The sequence below is a fragment of the Homalodisca vitripennis genome, chromosome 7, assembly GCF_021130785.1.
Source record: "Homalodisca vitripennis isolate AUS2020 chromosome 7, UT_GWSS_2.1, whole genome shotgun sequence".
NCBI classification, from domain to species: Eukaryota; Metazoa; Arthropoda; class Insecta; order Hemiptera; family Cicadellidae; genus Homalodisca; species Homalodisca vitripennis.
In genome coordinates, this window is record NC_060213.1 from 130183503 (window position 1) to 130207346 (window position 23844).

Here is a 23844-nt window from a genome sequence, read left to right on the forward strand (position 1 = left end):
TGAAAAGACACTTCCTAGCATAGATGGCTGTAGCTACTGAGACATACGGAATCAATGACAGAAAATGGGTTAAAAATTGTTAAATTTTGTTATATAATATGCTTTTTTTTTGCATTTTTTATCCTAAAATTTGCCGATTTACAAGTTATGAAATTTTTTTGAAATGTCTATTTTCTCTCTTAACTCTAGAGAGCTTTTATGTCTTGTTGACAAGTTTAAACTTATGAAACAAGCGCAAGAGGACAAGAATGGCCTTATCAATTGCTTAACTAAAGCTTAACTTACAATAAATAATTTATCGTCACTGCATGCCGGGCTTGGAATTCCCTTCAGAATCAGAATCAGAATATCTTTATTGTCATTTGTCAATATTACAATTGCTATAGACAACGTCAATATAACTAATATAATAAATAAAAATGTTATAAGGCTACTTAGTTTATTTGAATGTCATTAACTGATATAATATATTGAACTAATTCGTACAGTGTATTTGTCAATTTAAAAAAATGTAACTGTAGTATTAGTAAATACATAACAAAATAAATAGTTGAAACAATGAATTAAATTACAACTAATCAACAACTCCATTCCAGGCCTAAGGAAGGTAACAATTCGTAGCAAAAAATTCTTCAAGGGAATAAAATGCCTTACTTATAAGCCAGTTCGACAGTTTAGCTGCGAATGGTTGAAGTTCTAAGCTTCTAAATGTTTGAGGTAATTTGTTAAAACATTTAATTTGTAAATATTTATGGCTAACTAATGTTTTCCTAAGTCTAGAGGAAGGTGCAACAATATCCCGAGCTCCCCTAGTGTCATAATCATGAATTTCATCAAAGCAGATAAAGTCTTCAAAATTCTCCTTTACATATATTACATTTTGAAATATGAAAATACCAGGAACAGTCATTATATTGTAGTCAATAAAGCATTGTTTACAATCATCTTGATAACCCAAATTGGCTAAAATTCTTACTGCCTTTCTTTGCCACGCAAAAACTTGACTGGCACCCCTACTGTTACCCCAGAGCATTGAGGCATAAAGTAAGTGTGAGTGAAAGTCACTGAAATAAGAAGAGAGCAACATATTTCTACCAACACAGTTTTGTAATTTACGTAACAGAAAACAAGCCTTAGATAGTTTAGAAATTACTGAGTTAGTTTGAGCTTCCCATGATAGTTTTTGATCTAATGTTACTCCAAGTAATTTCACTGGCTTAATACAGCTCTCTGCTATGTGCAACTTTTTTAATGTGAAACAAATTGTTTCAGTTTTATCCCCATTGACTTTAAGATGGTTGACATCAAACCACGAGTTTGCAATTTCCATCACTCGGTCACTTTGTGCTTCCACTTCTTGGAAAACTTTGCCAGTAACTAAAAAAGAAGTGTCATCTGCATATAGAATAGTCTTACATGGAATATTGGTTGGCAGATCATTTATATACATAATAAACAAGAGTGGGCCCAAAACTGACCCCTGTGGAACCCCAGCAAGGACCTCCTGAAATGAGGATTCTGAACCGGCCACTGAGACTTTGTGTAATCTGCCACAAAGATAAGTTTTAAGGAAGTGCAACAGTTTATCATCAATACCATAGTATTTCAGTTTACTCAGTAGAGTTTCATGTGATATACTATCAAAGGCCTTACTGAGATCCACAAGAGTCATATTAACATATTCACAGTTCTCAAAGCTATTTATGATATTAGTTACAACTTCATTTAGAGCTTTAGTTGTAGATCGACCAGAACGAAAGCCAAATTGGCTATTACTTAAAATGTTATATAGATCAAAGAATTCTAACAGTTGGTTCTTAATGCATGACTCCATTATTTTTGAAAACACAGATACAATACATATTGTTCTATAGTTGTCAATACATGATTTATTACCTTTCTTAAAAAGAGGTATACTCCTAGACTTTTTTAAGCAATCTGGAAATTTAGAACAGTGAAATGAAAGATTGATCAAAAATGTTAATGGCTTAACAATAGCATCATTATTATGTTTATTAACCATATGATATGGTTATTATATTTTATAAAGCATAGCTGATATTAATTCTTTTAGCGTTACTACATTTTATTGTTTTCTCTAAGTTAATGTTAGTAGAACCTGACTGTAACATCAATATCTGCCCACTGTCTCTAATTTTAGTAAAATGTTGTCAGAGCCACACCCTATTAAAGATGTATTAAATGAGGAATCCATCGTTTATTCTCCATTCCATTATCTCAAAGTAGAACCTGATGTTAAAATCAATATCTGCCCGTTGTCCACAATTTCTGTAAAATGTCTGTCAGAGCCACACCCATTAAAGATGCATTGCATGATTAAGCCACTTTTTATACGTCTATCTTATTGTTAGGGTGGTGTTACAATGTCTGTCTACAGTTTACTTCTCACTTTTTAACTCGAGTAAAAAGTAACATCGAGTAAATCCTTATCAACTGGAAGAGTGAGTGGCCGGCCAAGTTTTTAATTGACATTATTAACCTTTGTAGTTCATGGTTCAGAAGACCTCATCTAGTTTGATTATGAGCTTGTTATTAAACACTATGCTATAATCCTGAATATGTTAATACAGGGTGTAACAAAAAAGGTTGTTGGGCTGGCTATGCATTTTGAGATTCTGTGTGATTCTAAGCTAAAACAAAGAATAATTTTGTTTCAATTTCCACTTTGTTTAGCAGCTATACACCATTTTGTTTTTTTTTTTGCTGTTGTTAAAACAATTTTATCTTTCTTGTTATCTTTGCAATTGTTACAAAATTTGGCAAATAGGTCCATGTGAGAATGTGTTATATCTGAAAAATATATTTTTTTGTTAGTTTTAAATTTTCAAAATTGCGGCCATTTCATTTTTGTTTTATAAAATATCTAATAAACCACTGTTTTTATCAAAATTTTATAAGACACATAAGAGGCACATTTCGAAGGATACGTCATTTGTAAAAATCTGTTTAGAAATTACTATTTTTTGGAAAATTTTTATGACACATAAAAATGAATGGCCCAAAATTTTACAGTATTTTAACAGCTTGTTATTTAAATCAATTTTTGCTGTAGTTAAAATGCAACACTGAAACTGACTATTGAACCTCTAACACCTAATAAATGTAAAAATAACCAAATTAACATATATATTTTAACACCAAATTTTAAAACAATAGTGTAAAATCTGTGTATTCAATTTGATATGTTTTTGGTACAAGACTAAGTATCATACAGACAAATTGATTACAGCTAAGTCAAAAAGAATAAGCCTTGTTAAAATATCACCACATTTATCTATCTTGAAACTATTATAGTTCATATTAAATATATGAAGTTGAATCTAGCATTTATTGTTATTGCAATAAGTTTGGTACTAATATTTTGTTAAAAGATAAGGTTAAAAAAATTAACTGCGGAAGATTTTAACAATGTTTGAACCAATTTAACAAATGTTTTAGATAAGCGAATGAATATTACAAGAGTAGACAGAGTTGATTCATAAATTTAGATTAAATTCATGCTTTTGATAACAGCTAATTTAATCTGTGTTTAATGTCTGTGTGGTTATCATTACAATACAATGTATTCATTGTGTTTCATTTGATGTTCTCATATAATGCCAGGGGATTAAATAAATTCAGTAAACTCCCTTTATAATAAGCTAAGCTAACAAAAAAAGGTTTTCTTTTATTAATTTGTATTCAGTATAGTTGTTCTTAGTATCAATCAAGAAATTAGTTACATTTTTCTCACATCAAAATGTGGTATTGTAGTTTATAAAGATCAAACTTTGATTTTTTTTATTTTTAATGTAATATTTCTTTAATGTGCTACTTAAGTTAATTAGTAAACTTTATTTAATTAAACATTGTTTGGTTGATTTTTAGTTGGATTTAAAATAAAACAAAAATGTCTTGTTTGGTGAGATCTGGAAAAATTGGAAAAAATTTAATAAATGTGGAAAAACGAAAATTTGTTGGTCTTTTTTGTATTTTGGTAGACACTCTGTGTAGTATTTAGCATAACTTGTAGAAAGCTACCAAATGAAGGGTGCCGCTATCGCCGATCACTAATGTTTTGGGAACATAAATCACTGTCTCGCCAAATTAGGACTGTAGATAAAATCAGGATCGTTTGTGAGCCCGCTTTGCCTTGCATGAGGATCCTTTATTAGTTTAACGAGCTTTTAAATAAATATCTGTCTGGAAATCTCTTGGATTTTTTTGCACTCCAATTTTTTTTTTTTTTTTTTTTTTTTTTTTTTTTTTTTTTTTTTTTTTTTGGCAATTACGTTTTGAAGCTTCTGAAACACATATTTCAATTAACATAACCTTTTAGGTACTTTGTTATTATTCGGAGACTACTATTTTTGGACGAGTTTTCCGTATAGTTATGTCACTAGTACTTCCCTTGTTCCATAATGAATCGAAATATACGCGATGAGTCATACATACTTCCTGTCGCACAATGGCCTCTAAATAGGCCTAGACGAGCGACCCTTCAAGTAGGCCTAGAGTACGCATCACTTTCGAATAGTTAATTGTTGTTCTTTTAGTTTTTGTTTTCATTGAATGCCGTGAGCTTGGTTATTAATTTATGATTTTTACCGTGAATGATTATCTTCGCCTCTGGGATTTACTTCGAACTGAAGAGTAAAGTTTTTCATCGGCAGAATGCGTGTGGCGATCGGGAGTAGCGGCGACTGGTGGCGATGTATTCAACTCAATTCTCGACGACATCGCTTACTCTTGGGAGGCAGAATATGGTAACCGTTCGTTGTAATGACTTGTAAATTTCAAAATAGGTTTAATGAAGATTGTTATTTTTAATACTGTAATTTATTTTGGTCCCCGATAAGGAAAACTCAACCAAAATAGTGGCCTCCGGATAATACAACAATACCAAAATATGTTAATGGTTTGTGAGATTTTGTGTAAAACTGTTGTGCACTGTTCTCGATTTCTATTGTTTTTTTGCCTCCTCAATATTTAGTCTTTGTTGCCGCACTAGTGATTGTATAGAAGATAGTCTGTAGTCGTCTAGGTCGTTCAAGTTGGATCTGGCAGGAACTCGAGTTGTAAAAGTCACATTTTATGTGGAAATGGATAGGCCCTGAATGAGATAGTCGTCAAATAGGAAACATCATATACAACAAAGTACAAGTAGACAATCACATCCAGATATGAGCATAAGGGAAAAGCGAAGTGACATAATAATAAGGCATGCAGTACAGTCACTGCTCCTTGTAATAGTAGACTATTACTACGCTCCTATGCAAGGATGTAGCAAGTGAGGGGGCCCAAGGGGTCCGGACTCCCCCCAAATTTTTAATTTTGTTGAATTACTCTTTTAGCAAACTATTATTATTATTATTATTTAAATAATTCAGTATTACTGACATGCACTGCTGAAAGATCGTTCTCAACTTTGAAATGGGTCAAGAACTTTTTAAGGAACAAAATGGGAATTAGTGGTTGGCTGCACTTGCCTTATTTTCTGTCCGCTAAAGGACTTGCCTTGACTCCCCCCCCATTTGTTTCTGGCTATGTTCTTGCTCCTATGTGTAAGGGATAGAAGTAGTCACTGGTCTGCATATTAGCAAAGTAATGTGTAAAGCGTGTAATACAGGCATTGTTTTGTGTAATAGCATAGTAATGTGTAGGGTGTGCAGTAAAGTTACTGTTTTGCGTATTTGGGAAAATGTGTTTTTTACGTAAACCTTAAAGCTATTTTTGGATTTTATTGTATTTTTATTTACAATTTATAAGAAAATAAAACAATAAATACAGATTTAAAATATGTTATTTGGTTCTATTGATATTTTTTTTATTAATTGAAAAAATAAAATAGAACCATAAGCAATAAAACATATATAACTAAAGATAAAAATTATAAAATTGTTTACACAACGTAGCTGTGGTGGAAAGGGTTGATTCAGTCTGAGTTTACTTCCAGTTCAACTTCCTCTTAGTGCAGCGTCTGGAATCTGAAGCTGCCATAGACTTGACTCCTGGAATGTGGGAGTCATGTTCGTCTGAAGATCCAATCCATATTCCAGTCACTGCACTAAGAAGAAGTTGATCTGGAACTGTAGCTAAACTCAACATTCACATTGAATCAACCCTTCCCATCATAGTTACGTTATGTGTAGAAAACTCGGTTGCTCCACCGTGCTTAGAGATCGTGTGTACAAAAAATTGTAAGTGCACTCGATTGTGCACCTGATGAGACAATGAGACTACCACTTCACCTAGATTACTCTATATTGTGTAGTCCAGTTGTCTCTGATGTCGAAACTATGTAAAGAGTATCAAGCATCTAGTAAACAATAGATTCCAAAGGTTTCTAGATACATTGTTTTTCTCTCATCCATGAATTTTTAATTGTAAGGTATTACAAAGTAAGTATGTGTGCAGGAATTAAAACCCAACAAAGTTGTCCACTGTCAAGTCTGTTGTATGTTGAAGGTAAAGTAAGGTAGTTACGTGTGACCCAGTGGGGAATGTTACAGACGGACGGACAGACTGGTTAGTCAAGGTCAGGCCTTACAAGGCTTCTCTTGACACCTCAAACGGCACAGTCTGGCACATGGCACAGGCACACCTCTCCTGGTACTGTACCGGAACACTGCCGAGTGTCCACATTCCTGTCGAGTCTCGAATCAGAAAATATAAATTTGATTGTTAACGTACTTACATAACCGTCATAAACTGTGTAAGAAACAACCATGTGAAACGTTTATTAGTCATGGTCACAGTCAAATCACTTCATTCCATAATATGTACAAGGTACAAATAATAGCACCACTTCAATAAAACTAAATACTAATATTAATATAAATATATAAATTTAAGAATATGGTAAAATGAGTTTATTTAAGTGTAGTACAAGCGTATGATGGAGTCCATCCAGGTATCGAGGCATGTCATATGTAAATCAAATAAACAATACAGGGCCAAAAAAAGATCCTTGTGGTACACCTCTCTATTTACAAGGAGTGGTTTTGATCTATGGTATGAAAATTGTATGTTTTACTGAAATAGAGCAAAATACGAGTAACTAGCTTCCCTATCTCCAGATGGTCAATTATTAACTCAGTTAGCTCAATGATTGCAGTAGTAGTAGATAGGTGTCTTTACTTTTCGTTAGTAGCTTATATTTTTCGCTATAGTCTATCAGTTTTCGCTATAGTCTTTTTAGCACAACCCGTTCAGTCACTTTTTAAAAATTTGTAATTAGCAAGATAGGACTGAAGTTGCTTGTGTTAGACTTCCATTTTTTTACTTAGAGTACACCTTGTAGTTAATTTTAAGGGTGATGGGAATGTCCCTGATATTAAGGTCATATTAGTTATAAAGGCCAGATGTGGTGTAAGTATATGACTATATTGTTTTAAATAGCTTGAATGATACGCCATTTATGCCTGCTGAAGTTTTAGGCTTGAAACTCGTGATTATGTTTGATTATGTTCTTATGTATTTCTGTTCGGCAGATTTTTGAGGTGACAGTTTACATGTTGTGCTTGAAATGTCTTTGTATTATAGATATGCTGTCTGTTAATCTCAAGTGTTTTATCTGCTATGTTGATAAGAATTTATTGAAATGTTCTGCAATTATGTGTGGGTTGCTTGTTTATTCACCATTAATTTCGACTGTCGAGAATTGAGAAGTAATTCTTGTGGCAGGCAGCAAAAGTCTAGATGGATTGTGTCTGTTTAGTCTATCATTTAAAATGAAGGTATCCCTGCTATGTGACTTTTAGCTGTCTACATTTACATCACCCTTCATGATCGAGGAACAGTTTTCTGCTCTTGTTTCTTCCATAACATTGGAAATTCTTGTCTCGCTTATCCCTCCAGAATTGATTATTTGCCAAAAGGGTCTGTTACATTATTTAAATTTTTAATCTTTGTTTTATAATATTGGGTTTTTAAAGAGATAAGTTTTTTCTTTACCCGTTTATTTTTATTTTTCTAACTTCCTTTGATGTAGCTTAACAGTTGTTTTTTTTTTCAATTGTTTCCTTGGTTGTATCTTTTGTAATTCTACTATGCAAAAAACACAAATATTTGGTAAACAGTATTGTCTTGAATTTTGTGGTAATGTAACTTCTTTGCAAATCTCACACAAAAGATTTTGTTGAAATAATTACACCCCAACCTCTATCCTTTTTTTTACTAACTAGCACTTATGGTGTAACCATTTATATTGAACCTTTAAGTAGGACTTCTGTCAAGACAACAATGTTTGGGTTTAACTCAGCAAGTGTAGTATCCAGGATTCTAGAGATGACTGTAATCCTCTAATATTTTGATGGTTACTTAAGTAAGCTGCATTGCAATAACTTAAGTTATTCAAAGTTTACCTATACTGCTAGTTATAAAATATTCTAATTGCTTAGTGCTAATGCTAGATTTTTCTGAACCAAAAACATCACTCATCATTTCACAATGCCCCATATTGCAACCTAGGGTATGAAAAAAGCAGAACCTGATAACCAAATGCCTCTTCATTTGGACAAGTCTGTGGAGGTTTCACATCCAATTTTTGAAGAACATACCACTTTCTTTTAGATTGCATGGTATCATAAAATGATCTGTAAATACTCTAAATATAATATGTTATACTATGTAAAAAGAGTACCATTTCATTACACATCAAAGGAAGTTTTGATGTAAGTGTTATTAAGAACCCTTAAAATTGCTATGACATTTGTTTTTCCTTCTGTCTGTTTCTCCATCTTTGCGATAATACTTGATAAAAAAGGTCCTACAGAATTGAAACTTGGTATATACGTTTCATTGTCAAAGGAAGAACACTATAGATTTTTGTGTAAAAAGGCAGCAAAGATGCAAGTAACTTCATAAGTAACATAACAAAAGACTGTCACGTTTTGTCGGGTCTTTTGATAATCCATTGTATTGGTTTATTATTTTCAGTTCTTTGGATTTATATTTTAATCAAAATACATAGATATTGGTGCTGGATGTTTGCACCATTATTATGATTGCATCAACCATCAAATTCTATTGTGAGATATTAAAGGAATCTGATAATGGTACCTTGAAGTTTCTTGCTAGATATAAAGTGTTGAACAAAGTCACTTTTTTCATATTCATGAACAATGAAATTCTCGTAGTGTCATATTCAGATTGTAAAGTAGGTATTAAAAATATCCTCTGCAAATTACAACAGCTATTGTTTAGCCAATAGTTTGAAGGGCTTTATTTGGGTTGATTAATGGGATGAATAAGTTCAAGCCCTTGACTATTCGGCTCAGAATTTTTGTAGACATTTTATTGTCAATCATAACTTTGTTCAGTAGACTTTCTCCTTCTGTGTTTATTTATTATCTTTTGTGATTCTAACAGTTTTTAGATTTTAATGATTTAGTGACGAATTCATACAACTACTTCTATAAATTGGCAGGAAATCTCTTTTGGGTTCAGTTACAAGAAAACACTGATTCCATAAAGTGTAAGTGTATGTAACATGTTTTTGTGTTACTCTTCATAATGTTAATTGGAGGGGCGATTATATGTCCTCTCAAAAGAGTGTTAATGGCCGACAACGGTAAACAAACAAGTGGTATAAACTTCACCTCTGCTCACACTACATGGAAACAAAGGTTAATTTCCGGACAACCTCCGTAGTATAGGTAGAAGAATATGTTGTTTACAAGAGCGTTGATTGCAGATGGAGGTGCGGCTGTGGTGGGTGCTGACGCTGAGTGTGGTGTGCGTGTCCGTACACTGCCAGCAGTCCGAGAAGTTGACACAGAACCCTTGCACAGTGAAGCAGACTTGTCACGAGTGCATACAGACACCGACCTGTGCCTGGTGCGCACAACCCACGGTCAGTGTGGTACACTAGATATCAATCAATTATTTATTGTTACGTAATGTTTTATAAATCATAAAAGCCAACAAAACTGGTAACATTTTCATTGGTAGGAGCAATATTGAAAACAAATTAAAACACATTTACATTAAACTTATTTACTATGTGTTGTTAAAGTATTCCTTTATACTATAATTTTTCGTCAATAAAAATTCTGTTCTAGTTTTAAATGATTCCTTTCGTACATTATTCTTAATTTTAGTGACATAAGTAATTTCTTAAAAATTATTTTCCCTTATAAAGAGGTGTTTTTTTTTTTCAAATAATGTCAGCCGATGTATAGAATATTGAAGATTAATTTTTGTTGAGCTTTGTACCCTTGGTAAATTTTGTTACTGAGTAATGTATAATATCTGCCTGCATCAAAAATAAAATTTTTGAATATATGAGAGTTTGGGACTGACATCGTTTTTAAGCTCTTTAAAATTTTTGCTTATAAGAGGATTTCCAGGAAGGTACTGTCACAATCCTCAAAAGTGTCTTATGGATTTTCAAAATAATCAAAAAGTGTTAATGAAATATCAATCAAACATTACAAAACCTATTGTTTATTGAATATATGATGTTGGCAGATTGCATTCATTATTACATCTTATGTTATACACATAACAGAGAGTAATGTATATTTCCTGTGAAGAAAGACAATTTGTGACAATGTACATCTAGAGTTAACCTTTTTGTATAAAAACCACGGTACATATCAAGAGTTGAGTATGCTATCTTCTTTATAGCGTCGGTGTTCGGGTTTTCTTTAGCAACCACGGTTTTTTTGAGTTGCCATTTCTCTGAACACTAGAGAAAAATTCAAGGTACATAGTATGGACAATTATTTTTTTGGTGGTATTATGTTATGTTTTATCATTAGGATTTTAGCAGAATATATTATGTTTCTTACTATGGATGATAATGTATAATTTAAATCTTGTCACTGCAATAAATTAATTTAGCCAAATTAGAAATTAACGTTTTTATTTTATTAAAATTTCTTAACAACAGTGCTGTTTTTTATAAACCTCTAAATTTTTATGCTTAACTTGCAGGGATTTGAAGACCGTAAACGCTGCTATCAACCGAGTGGTAACCCTCGGGTCCAGTGTGAGGAGTCGTACATCGTGGACCCAGGCAACGAGTTCAGAGCCATAGAGCAGAGGAAACTCAGCAAGGGCAAGTACTCCGGCAGCGGATACTACGCCAACTCCACCTACACAGCCACATCTTCATCGTCTTCCTCCTCCTCGTCTTCTTCATCATCATCCTCATCGTCATCATCGTCTCACCACGAGGCTGTGCAGATCTCACCTCAGCGGGTCTCCCTCAAGCTAAGAATCAGTGAGTTATCTCAATAATGTATAATTCCTTAAAAATTTCCTTCTTCTTATTCCTTTATCTCTTGTAAGAGATAATGTATCTTCTGGAAAATGGAAACAAGCCAAAGGGACCCCAATTTATTGTAATCATCAACTGTGTTAGTTTTGTAGGCCCCACCAAGATTTTATTGATAGAAGCAAGTGTAAATGCCTATCATTCTAGACAGGACAGCTTCTTTCTAAGTAGGCTCATTTCTGTAACCTGTTAAACTTTTCTGAATGTTGTATTTAATTTTTAAGAGATAAAGAGTGTCAAGTGAACTAATTTTGTTTTGTCAGAAACCCTCAGGGGAGAAGCAGAAAATAACAGGGGCATAGGCCAAAGGGAGGTAAGGAAGCTGGAGGGTAAAGTAAATATAAGCTGATCACCAATCAAATAATTTATCATCCTTTTGCCCTGAGGACAATAACAGGATGTTTGACATTAGTACTGAAAGTGCTTTTTAGACAAAATGGAAGGAGGTCCAGATTGGGGTAGTTCTGACACAGCAACATGATTCTTTTTGGTTTTTCCCCCTATCTCCTCCTGTTCTATTTCTCTTCCTTCTGGTTTTTGGGGGTGACATGATAAACAATAATGCTTATTGTGTGCTCAAGGAATTCCGTTTGAGCACCTCCTGATCCAAAAGATGAAAAATATTTAGTAGATGTTATTAGTTTATTTGACCTTATTACATGTTCTGGGTACTTTTTAACATTTGAGTATACATTCCTGTAGGGTTACTGTATGCTGCATCAAATGGTTTAGCCTATTACTTTAATGATTTTCACATAAGGACTAGCTGAAAAATGTATGAGTTTTTTAAATTAAAATTGTTGTGTTGCAGATGAGGCTTTCAGGATTACGGTAGATTATGCCCAGGCCGAGGATTACCCTGTGGACCTCTATTACCTCATGGACCTCAGCAAGTCTATGGAGGATGACAAGGAGAAGTTGTCCAGTCTGGGCGACGTGCTGGCCAAAAGGATGCAGAGCATCACCAGGAACTTCCGCCTGGGGTTCGGCAGCTTTGTAGACAAGGTGGTCATGCCCTATGTCAGCACAGTGCCCAACAAGTAAGGACAGGATTGGTCAAGTCGGAGTTAAGTTTGGTTAGAATAGCTTTAAGGTCTATGACAAGAAATTTCCTTGGGAGGTAGGTGTGGGAATTCTTGGTTGCCAAAATTTATTTTTGGATCTTGATTTTGCAGACCAACTGAAATCATTGTGTATAAAACTCATTTATATTATAAAGGAGGCATTATTCACCAAAAACACCATCAACTGTTTTTCAATAATATTTTTGTAAAGGCTGTAAGGTTTGCTATATTGCTATTTTTTTTCTTGTTAACCCGTTCAAAGGCAGTCATACAACACTAGACATTGTAAGTGTGAATATACCCTTACAAAAATATTAGGCCGCCATTTAGCTTACTATAAGGGAGATTGAATTGGTTACCAAGAAAAGAAAAGACTTTTGCCCTCATTACCCAACATATTTGTTGTTTGTCAAATGAAATATTTTGTTAGCTCATTGGTAGCTTAATATTTCTACACCTGATCATTTAGCTTCCCTGGTTGAAGTTAGTCCAAAAAGGATTTTTAAAATCTAAAACTATATTTTTTTAGTTAAATAAAGGTATGTAAGTATATCCATATTAGATAGCTTTAAGGATGTTTGTGTATATCCAAACAATCATAAGACAGACGTTTTACCAAACTGTCTCAGCCACATTTTGGAGAAGGGGTTCTAAAACAAATATTTTCACTGAAAGTAAAAAAGTTTTCCTTTACAACGTATGGAGATGAAAGTAGAATCTATGGGTGAGTGTGAAACAATTTCTGAGCAATTTGATTGTTACGTCAATCTGTAGGTCCTTTTGCTTCTCTCCCATTAATTACTGATATATTAAATTTTTAGAGTCAGTCAACCTTTGGCACATTAATTGAAACTGTGGTTGATAGAATATACAAACTAAAAACTAAAGGTTAAACAAAGTTCCTATCTCTCAGATTCACTCCTTTGTTTCTTTGGCCATTGACCTAAACAATATATAAATGTTTGTGAATAGGAAAAAAGAAACAATAATAGGGAAGGAAACAATGATAGGAGTGTGCTGGTAACCAAATATTCACCCTTTTTAATTTCCACAGAAGATACGGGTGTATGTTACCACCTGTAATACTCAGCCTTTTAAATTCACCTAGTTTCCACACAAGGGATGGTGTATGGTGCACATAATACTCACCCTTTTCAATCCACCCAACTTCGACACAAGGGATGGGGAATGGGATGCACCTTGCTGAGGGTGATGAAACTTTAAGAAAAGGATTCTTGCAAGCCCACTTTATAAGTTCACAGGAATTTTACTCCATAAGCAAGAGGCTGTGACAAAAGAAAGCCTACGATTTAAACTTTAAGAAATTACGTTGTCAAGAGATTGCTATAAAGATTCTTCTTATGAAAACAAAACAAAAACATTATGCTCTTAGAGAGTTTATATTTGAATGAAATATGTATATTATTTTTCGTTTATGAAAAATCATGAAATATTACAACTAGACGTTTTTTATATAATCGATACTAAAAACTTTATTTTTCCAGATAGTTCAGTGAATTTTTGAAATTACGTACCATAATACCTAAGGGTGAGAACTAAAACACAATATACTGTGTGAGGAATTTTTTACTGTGCATTTATTGGAGTTAAAAAATTTACTGTCTAAAATTAAGAAAGTAAAAAGTGAAAACATTTAATGTGGGCGGCTGTAAATATAGTACGTTTTGGCCTGGCTCTTCTTGCTACATCATAGGGTATACACCTTGTCATAGGGTATATTTTTGTGCAACGAAAAATATCTGGCACTGAAAAGGTTAAAATATAAAACTTGTAATATTTTAATGTTACTGAGGGTTTGAGCCCAAAGCCAACTTTCTGACTTGTTGAGAAATGCTGTAAAAATGCTTTCTTCATAAGCGAGTTGGTCAGTGATTATGTATCTATAAGCAAAAAAATTCAGAAGTCAATGGGTCATTTTAGATTTGGTTTATTATGATAGATGCAAATTAATAATTTGAGTCATTTAAGTATAAGAAAATTGTTTTATACTTTACATTCGTCATTATAGAATTACATGAGTGATATAGTTTTTTTTTTAAGCTTTACTTAGGAAATTCTTGGATTGTAGGTATTTTCCAGATGATAAGTGAAGTATTAGTTACTGGATACGCTTGAAAATGAATTAAATTTTACTTATATAAATTGAAAGATGGCCCTGAAGGCACTAGTGGTAGTACTGGTGTTTTACTCTGATACTGTTATTATTTATAGACTAAAGGAGCCATGCGACCAATGTGAAGCTCCTTACGGTTTCCGCAACCGCATGATGCTCACAACAGACACACCGCCAAGTTCAACGTAAGTCGGCATGTCTCAACATGCGCTCGCTCGCGCCTACATGTTCGTACATGTTAGCCTGCTGGCCCATCGTTAGATAACGACACCGCTTCTGTCAATGTCAGAATGTAGCTTTTCATCACCGTTTATCATAAACCATTTCGAAACTTGATTTGTCATCTGCTTAAGGCACTTCTCTGTTTAAATCACACCCTGCATGTCTCTTCCGCACTTTTTATTGTAAATGTATATTACTAGTATATATAATAAAAATGTGAAAAATTGATGATTTATTTTAATTTTACAAGTGTTGTAGAGAACTATAACAAGATTCACCTAAACGAAAAGCTGTTGAAAAAGTCATACATTAATGTAATAATCACAATAAACACTGATGTTTCACCATTCAACAGAACATTTGGTAAAATGGAAAGTTAAAAACACAAGGCAGGTTATTGTTTGCTGTCTAACCTACTGCCTGTTATACCGGTACACAAGTGCCACTATTTGTGTGTTGAAACTTAAATATATATGTATTTGTAAATATATATGTATATGGAATGGTATATACGGAAATAATTAATGAACTCATTATTGAGTCTGGTATTTGGGCAGTGAACCTGTCCATCTGATATTAGTTCTTATGCTTACGTGACCTATGTCATGACTGTCATCTAAGCTGTTGGTTTACACTGTGTCAAAACATTGTTAACACTTTTAGTGCCGGAGCATGATAAAAAAGTTTTTCCGAAAAATGCTAGAGATTTCTTAAGGTACTGCTGAAAAATGTCAAACTTATATAAAAAAGTTTTAGATAGGTTGTTAATTTTTATTTTATTTTCTTTATAATTTAAAATAATAAAAGCGTATAAAACATGCATGTAGTGCTAATATATTATATTTAAAAAAACACAAGTACACAGACACCAAAAATTATTTTATTATCCATAAAACTGTGAAAACAACACTAATTTTTGTGTAAACCTACATTTTCACTTTCTTGAAGGCCTAATCTAAACTCATGAGATTCAAACAAAGTTTATAAAATACACAGGCTATCAATGAGTTCTGAATAAGTGAAACTTCATTTAGAATAAGTTACCAGAAAAATAATTCTCCTTCATAAAAACTAAAAACAAAAGTTACAAAATAAAAATATTTACTGACAGTATATATTTTTTCAGTTGCACATGAGAAATAGCACATTGAAAAGTTATTCCAATATAAAACATACTGTAATATCAATTGAAAGAGGATATTAAACTAATATAAACATAAAAAAGTTTTGATTAATATTTTGAAAATTGAAACATTTATGTTGTTTCTTAAAAAACAAAATGTTTACTTTTTGTGATGTTTTTTACACTAAATTTAAATTCATCTAATTAATCTTACAAAATTACTATAAATATCTTTTCTTGCAATTTGGTTTATTTTGATTGTTTATATGCCAAAAACTTTGTAATATGTAAAAAATAATTGCCACTTTAGAATCTTTACCACGAACTTCCGTGTATACAAACGTTGGTATTCTAAGGTAGTTTTCACAACATCTGTATATATGGATGTTGGCACTAAAATGATTAACACAATACATCTTGAAATATTTCGGCCTTGCTGTGGAAAGCCGTCAACACATGTCAAATCGTAAAGAGATTTTAATTGTGTCAACTACGTTTCGGCACAATATGAACTTGAAACTTTGATGATTGTCTATTTGATATTATAATTGATGGGATAACCAGATCCATTGATGGCAAAATTCGATTCTTCATCGAAGCTGGTAACTCTAGCCAAATAGAAGGAGATTATTGGCTTTACGTTTTTGAGGTGATCGTGTACTGCAGATCGAGATGTGCCTTGATAAGTGGCAGGGACGTTCACCAATATGAAACTAGAGGCAGGGACAACTTGCGAACTCATCAACGCAGACTGGCATTATCGCAACACCTCCCTCAGCAGGTGGGTGTCAGACTAATCAACAAGCTCCCTGGGGATATCAAAAACTCCAACAACCTCAATCAATTCAAAACTCGTCTCAGACGCCTGTTGGTGTCTAAAGCGTTTTACTCGATTGATGAATTCATGACGAGCGGTTTTTTTTTTTTTTTTTTTTCTTCCTTCTGAGGGAAGAGGACACTTTGTCCCCGCACTTAGTCCTAAAAGGACCTTTGCGCCTCCCTTACTTTAATTTGTGCCCTCAAAAACCGAGGCTTTTGATGACGAGCCGTTGGGATGATTGAAAATCATGGATCCGAAGTCTGTGTGATTGTGTCGTGAGAATGCTGAGATGTAAGTATGACTGTGAGTAAATGTGTAGTTAGGATATATTTTATGATGCATTTGACTAATGTAATACAATGTTACATATTGTCAAACACGCAATAAAGAGATTATGAATTATGAATTGGAATTTTTGTGACGTTTTAGTGTGCAACTATTGGTACCATTTACAATTTTACTTGTGAAACTGTACACAAAACTGCATAACCTGCCTTGTGTTTTGAAATTTTTTTATTATGTGCTGCGATCAATCCAGTAATGGTGAAATATTTTTTATTATGTGTGTGGCTTCTTCCAGTGCATCATTTAGGGTTTCCCCTTAACTTGAATAATACATTAAACATACAAGATGCAAAATACTCAGACCCGTTTATAATCCTTGAAGTTCGGTATAAAAGTTTCTCGTTAGTTGACTGAATGTATTTCTGTTTATCTCAAATTTGTAAATTTCATCCATAACATAGTGTAGTAGAAATTGTGGAGGCTCACACTATGCAGATTCCACAAACATGTAAGATTTTGCTGCCGTCTGTACCATGAGGTGCGAATGTAAGATTTGTGTGGTTTATTTCACAGTGACCTTGAACAGACAAATGCCTTAAGATCTGTTAGCGCAGTCGCAGCGATGTGGTGTTGTTGTCTAGTTGTGGCTGGCGGCTGGGCATGAGGGCTGGTCTGTGTGGTACGGGTCTCTCATGTTGCTATCTGTTCATCTGTGGACACTGCTGCGGTCAGGTGACCGATCGTAAGCTGCCTTCAATGGAGCAGTAATATCTTAACTAATATGGTCGGTACTTCAGTATGGCGCTTCTAGAACACTTTCAGAGACAACAGTAAATCAATCTAAACTCTCAAAATGTAAAACGTTAACATGAAGAGCATAAAAAAAATCATAAATTTACACGTAAACAGTGTTGTTAAGAGACTGGTTTTTTATGTAAATTTATATTTATTTTACGTGCTTCACGTTAATTTTTTTACATTTGTACAGAGATTTTACATTGATTTACTGCTGTTGTCTCTGAAAGTGTCCTAGAAGCGCCATATAAACTATCGAAATTTAATCAATTTTGTAATATGTTTACGGTTTATTTTTATAAAAATGTTATTAGAACAACTTATTGTTTTTATAGATTTCTGGTATTTTTGTGTGGAAATGCCGTAAACCTTTCCAGTCGAAAGGAACAATATTCACATTGTTTATTATACTCGTCTATTTTAAATCCGTTTATTTCCTTTTAGAGTTTTTCCTTGTCGACATCAACTAGTCTGCTCTTTTCGACTTGGTTGCGGTTGTGACAGACCTAGATGCCGCAGCAGTGTCCACCTCTCTCTCTGTTGCCATATTGCTCTGCTCACCCTTGTCTCTGTTCTAGCCTGGTCGAGCCGTGCCCGCGTTGTGCGGCCCCTTACGGTTATCAGAATGTCATGTCGCTAAGTACCAATACGGGTAGATTCTCTGTAAGTCACTCTCTGAGCCCCTCCCCTCCACTAAAATCCTCTTGAAATCTCGCTCTCACTAATTTTTAATAATTTTTTTCCGTTTCTTTTAACGTGCTCAGTTTTTTTTATTTCAACGTACATTTGTACCATTATAGATCTTTGATATCTTCAACTTTCTTATAAAACATTTAACTCATGCATCAGATTTAAGTAAGTAATTGTTGAAATATTTATGAATCAATCACTTTTAATAACATTTCATCTGTAGTGTAACCGCCCTTTATTTCTTTTTAAAGAAAAACGTTGTTCAAAAAGATTTTTTTTCTGTTAAATTACTATTTGTATTAATAAATCGTTTTACAATAATTATGTTCTATTACGATAAAAGTATTATTTTTCAAAATTATGTGATAACATCAGCCAAACAATGATCTCAGTTTTAAATTATTTTATTATTATAACAAAATTATAATTTGATACACCATATTTAATAATGTACGTCATACATATCCATGTCAGTCAAAACCTATATTCTGTAGGTTTTTAAAATAGACAAATAAAATTAAAACTTTAATCTTTATATAGATCATCTGCATAGTCTTGATCATGTAGTTTAACTGTAATCTATTGAATGATGTCAAAAATAGATGCTTAAATTGTTAGTGTTTAATTCTAAACTACTAAGATAGTCCTGTTTATCTTCTGATTTTAATTTCTCTTCCTGATATCTGTGTCTGTTTTCAAGAGGATTTAAGTGTAGAGGCTCTTGTTTTGAGATTCAAAGAAGCACTCTTTTTTTGGCTTTTAAAATAATATTTTTACAATAACCCACTCTAGTGTTCTCCGCCCATAAAGCACCCAATTTTGCCATAACCAAAAAGTTGCTTTTTGAAAAACCAAATTTTTAATTTTTCCATTTTGAATCTAACTAATTAATCAGTATATATATAATTAATTTATAACCAGGCCTACAAACATCCCACCCTATATATAAACGCGCAAATTTAATACCCAATGTCTAGCTTATCCTAATATATTTCCATTTTATCTGTAAATATTATACATGTGTTATATGTTTGGTGAAAAACATATCATGCTATATCGCTTATTGTATTTTTACATAATAAATGTAAAATCTTATAACATTCGCTTTTGGTGTTATTTTTTAAAGCTTTGCTTATGGAACTAGGCCTTTATTCTTTACAAATTTATATAACTAAAAATATTTATATTTTAAAATTGATAACAATTTCTTTAAACAGAATATGTGTTAAGACTACATTGTATAAAACATTTTCAAAATTTTCGTTTCATCTGGTTGTTATATGCTAATTTTATATTATCAAATTTTCTTCGGCAAAGTTATTATTTTGACTATTTTTAACTTATTTATAATACCATTATAACCAAACAATTTGTGTTTGCTATTAAGTGAATTTCCATATTCAGAAAGTAATTTCTAAATTAAAGTTATCATTCGGCCAACCTCTATAATAAAGACTGTTAATTGATTGCATGATGTTTTATTTTACGCATTTGTATTTTGTATACTTTGCATGAGGCATGATTTGTATTGTATTTTGTATTTGTTTTAGTAGATTTGCTTTTTGTTTGAAGAGATTGGTAAATATTACCACTTGTAAGCATTTGAGTGCTTTGCTTCGGTAAAACCCACTGAAATCTGGTGTGTCCACAAAATAGACAAATAAGGATTTGGCGTCGTTAATTTTCTGAGCTGTAGAGGTCGCATGAGATATGTCATTATGTTACGAATTAATAGGATTCTCGATCATGGTACAAGTTAAATTTGGTATCATAATAAATTTCAGTTAATATTTGTAATTATATGTAAACTTCAGAAACTTTGACAGAAGCGAACACTATAAAAAATAAAGGTATTCATTTAGTCATTAGGCCTTTAAATTTATATAATTGAAAAACAAAATACTAAAAACTTCACAGCAGTACTAAAAGTACCATGATTTTTTTAATGTTTTTCTCAAATTTGTTGGGTTTGATGGTTGGAATTGTTCTCGTAAGGAAGAGGTTAGGTTAGGTTAACATTTTTGTTAAAATGTCTTTCCAATGTTTAATTTTAGTAAAATTAGTTCATTATAGTCTGGGCTGAAGGAAGCCGGATTTCAAAGGTTTTGCCATAATCATATAAATTTTGCATGTTAGTTATATTTTATTTGTTTGTGTTGTTCTATAATAGTCATTCAATATCATTTTATGCTATTGCTTCTTGTGTTTACTATTGTTTGTAATTTCAATTTCATATGAAGTAATTTGAAATTGTAAATATCTATATATAGTAAGGGAACTTGCTAATAATTTGTGTATAGTTTATGTGTTACATTTGCATTTTATGTATTTTATTTTGTGCTTATTGTGTAACAATAGTTCATTTAATATGGTTTTGTAGATATTTATTTTTTCTCTCTCACATACATGTAAAGTAACACACATTTTTCATTTAAAACATATGAACTTAGTAAAAAATTGTCTTAAAATTTGTTAAAAAACATCTATGTTTTATTGTGAAAGATAGGGAAATTAATTCCAGTAATGTGTTATGTGTTTGTAATAACAAAATGATAATTTTGTGAAAATCTTGCAGAGATGTGTAACTGTCACTTACTTGACCATATGTCATAGGGGGAGGTGCACAAGGCTGCAGTGTCGGGAAACCTGGACGCTCCTGAGGGAGGTTTTGATGCCATTATGCAGGCCGTCGTCTGCCGGGACCAGATCGGCTGGCGGGAGAAGGCTCGGAGGCTGCTGGTCTTCTCTACGGACGCCGGGTTCCACTACGCCGGGGACGGAAAGGTCGGTCACTCTTCCTAATTGTATTACACCTGGATAAACAACTGTACGCTACAAATGCATAACTTAATTTTCTTTTAGATTCTGATGAGGTATGAAATTTGGTGTGGAGTTCTGAGTGAAGTACAGTTTTAATGTTAATGTTATCACATAATGTGAAAATCGAGTCAACACAGTTACGTAAAAATAAAACAACCATGTTTCTCCACCACATAAACTTTAGTCAATAGAATAAGAAATCTAGTTTACACCTGAACTGTACAGAGTAAGTTGTTAATGCATCCACTCATCACGTATATAATGATCAGGACCCTCTCCACCCCTACTCCATCCTCATCCTCTCAGTTTGTTCATGCTGTAATGCTGGATGTAAAAAATAATTTTTATAATTCTCGATTAAATTGTGAAGTATGCAATTTGAACTTACAATATGAACAAACCAATACACTTAGACGTAAACGTCATTCTTGCCTTTATATATTTTTCAAAAAATATTAGGGAATACACACTATCCATAAACTGGATGTCCTTTACTCTGACTGTTACTCCAGCACCGAAAAAATTTGTGGAGGAAATGAATATCTGAGACTATGAAGTGTTAGTTCCGTGACAGATTGTAGACTATGAAGTGTTAGCTGCATGAAAAAGTGTAGATCGTACAAAGTGTTAGCTCCATGACAGATTTTAGGCCATGAACTGTTAGCTCCATGACAGAGTGTAGACCACGAAGTGTTACCTCCATGACAGATTTTAGACTACGAAGTGTTAGCTCCATGACAGATTTTAGACTACAAAGTGTTAGCTCCATGACAGATTTTAGGCCACAAAGTTTTAGCTCCATGACTGAGTGTAGACCACGAATTGTTAACTTTCAAAATGTGTAGAGCACGAATGTTGCCAATACGAACCTGCATAAAACAAACTTGAATGTAATTAGCTGTAAGCTGAGACTAATTAATCTTGAATAAAAGAAAACTGCTTGACCAAAAAGGGATTTATTCATTGTAAAATAAATACGTAAGATTCTGTGAAGGACTCGGTTTTCTCCAGACATTATCAATTGTTCAGTGATACAAAAAATCAGGAACACTATGTTTCAAGATCTGCAATCTGATCTTTTCCTCAGGTGTAAAACTGACCTAACACATAACTTCAATCTAGTTTAAAAGAAACAAATCATACGAGAATGTTGTGACACGCCTAAGTCAGGAGTCAAATTATTATGACAACTGAATTATATAATACAGATCATAATAGGTCTACACTGAATGACCAAGACAAAAAAATTTACAAAGAAGTCAGATTCTGCTTATTTTCTTAATTACACATTTAAACGTTACATATTTTTTTACAGCAAGTTTTCTGCTTGATAAAACTATTTAAATAAACAAAATTAAATACTTACAAACAGTGATCGTGGATGAGATAGGCCAATTATTAATCTAATGATTGGTTGTGTATCTCAGATAAAAATATGGAGCGTTCATTATGACTATTTTATCGTACTACTCTCTCCTTTAAATCATTATATATATATATATACACGAGGGTAATTCGGAAAGTAAGGTCCGATTCGCATTAACCAGACTAACAGTAAGCGAGCAGCGAAATATGCATGCGCCCTGACTCCTGGCATGCATTGCGCGCAGAACGACGCCATTTGCAGTGAAATCGTTGTAGTCTGCTGTTTTCTGTGGCTTTTTAAAATGTTTAAAAACTATTGAACGTCCCGCCGACTGTGAAATACGGTCTTTGATACGGTTTTTGACAGCAAGGAACGTTTCAGCAGCGGATATTCATCGACAGATAAATGAAGTGTACAGTCCAAAAATGCAATGAGTGACAGCAAAGTGCGGAAGTGGGTGAGAGGTTTTAAAGATGGACGGGAAAATGTCCATGACGAACCACGATCTGGTCGGCCGTCAGTGATCACCGAAGATTTGGTGAAAGCCGTTGATGAAAACATTCGTGAAGATCGGCGATTCACTGTTTCTTCATTAGCAATAGAATTTCCAAACGTGAGCACATTGTTTAAAATTGTTTCTGAAATTTTGGATTTTCGCAAATTTTGCTCACGTGGGGTTCCCAGGTTGCTTACTGAGGAACACAAAAAAGAAGAATGGGTATTGCTCTTGAATTTTTGATCCAATATCATCAGGAAGGTGATAACCTTTTAGACCACATTGTGACGGGTGACGAGACATGGGTTTCTCACATAACCCCAGAAACTAAACGCCAGTCGATGGAGTGGCATCACTCGACGTCACCGGTTAAAGTGGTTAACAAGACTGGTTATCGTTGCAGGCGGCCGACTTCTATGACACCGGCATTCAAAAACTTGTAGATCGTTATGACAAGTGTTTGAAAAAAAGTGGAAATTATGTAGAAAAATAGTGATTGATGTCAGGAATCAAATAAAACAAGTTTTTTGAAAAAAATCTGTTGTGGTTTTTTTTTTTAAATAAAAAAACGGACCTTACTTTCCGAATTACCCTCGTATATATATATATATATATATATAATAATGTAGTACAACTTTAACCCTAACTCATAAGCTCAGTTCGTATAGTACAACATTTGGCTGTGTGCTGTTTGTGTATTTTCACACAGTTTTTTATAGATAATAATAGAAATTTATCAACAATA

General features: G+C 33.1%; 1 protein-coding gene across 1 annotated transcript in view; it reads left to right on the forward strand.

Moving 5' to 3' along the window:
* Positions 1-23844, forward strand: part of LOC124366332 (integrin beta-PS-like) — a 76596-nt gene that overhangs the window by 19088 nt on the left and 33664 nt on the right. The window contains 5 exon segments of the mRNA XM_046822797.1: positions 9698-9856; positions 10942-11230; positions 12096-12324; positions 18306-18390; positions 21031-21201. Coding sequence (XP_046678753.1) covers positions 9698-9856; positions 10942-11230; positions 12096-12324; positions 18306-18390; positions 21031-21201 — 933 coding nt within the window.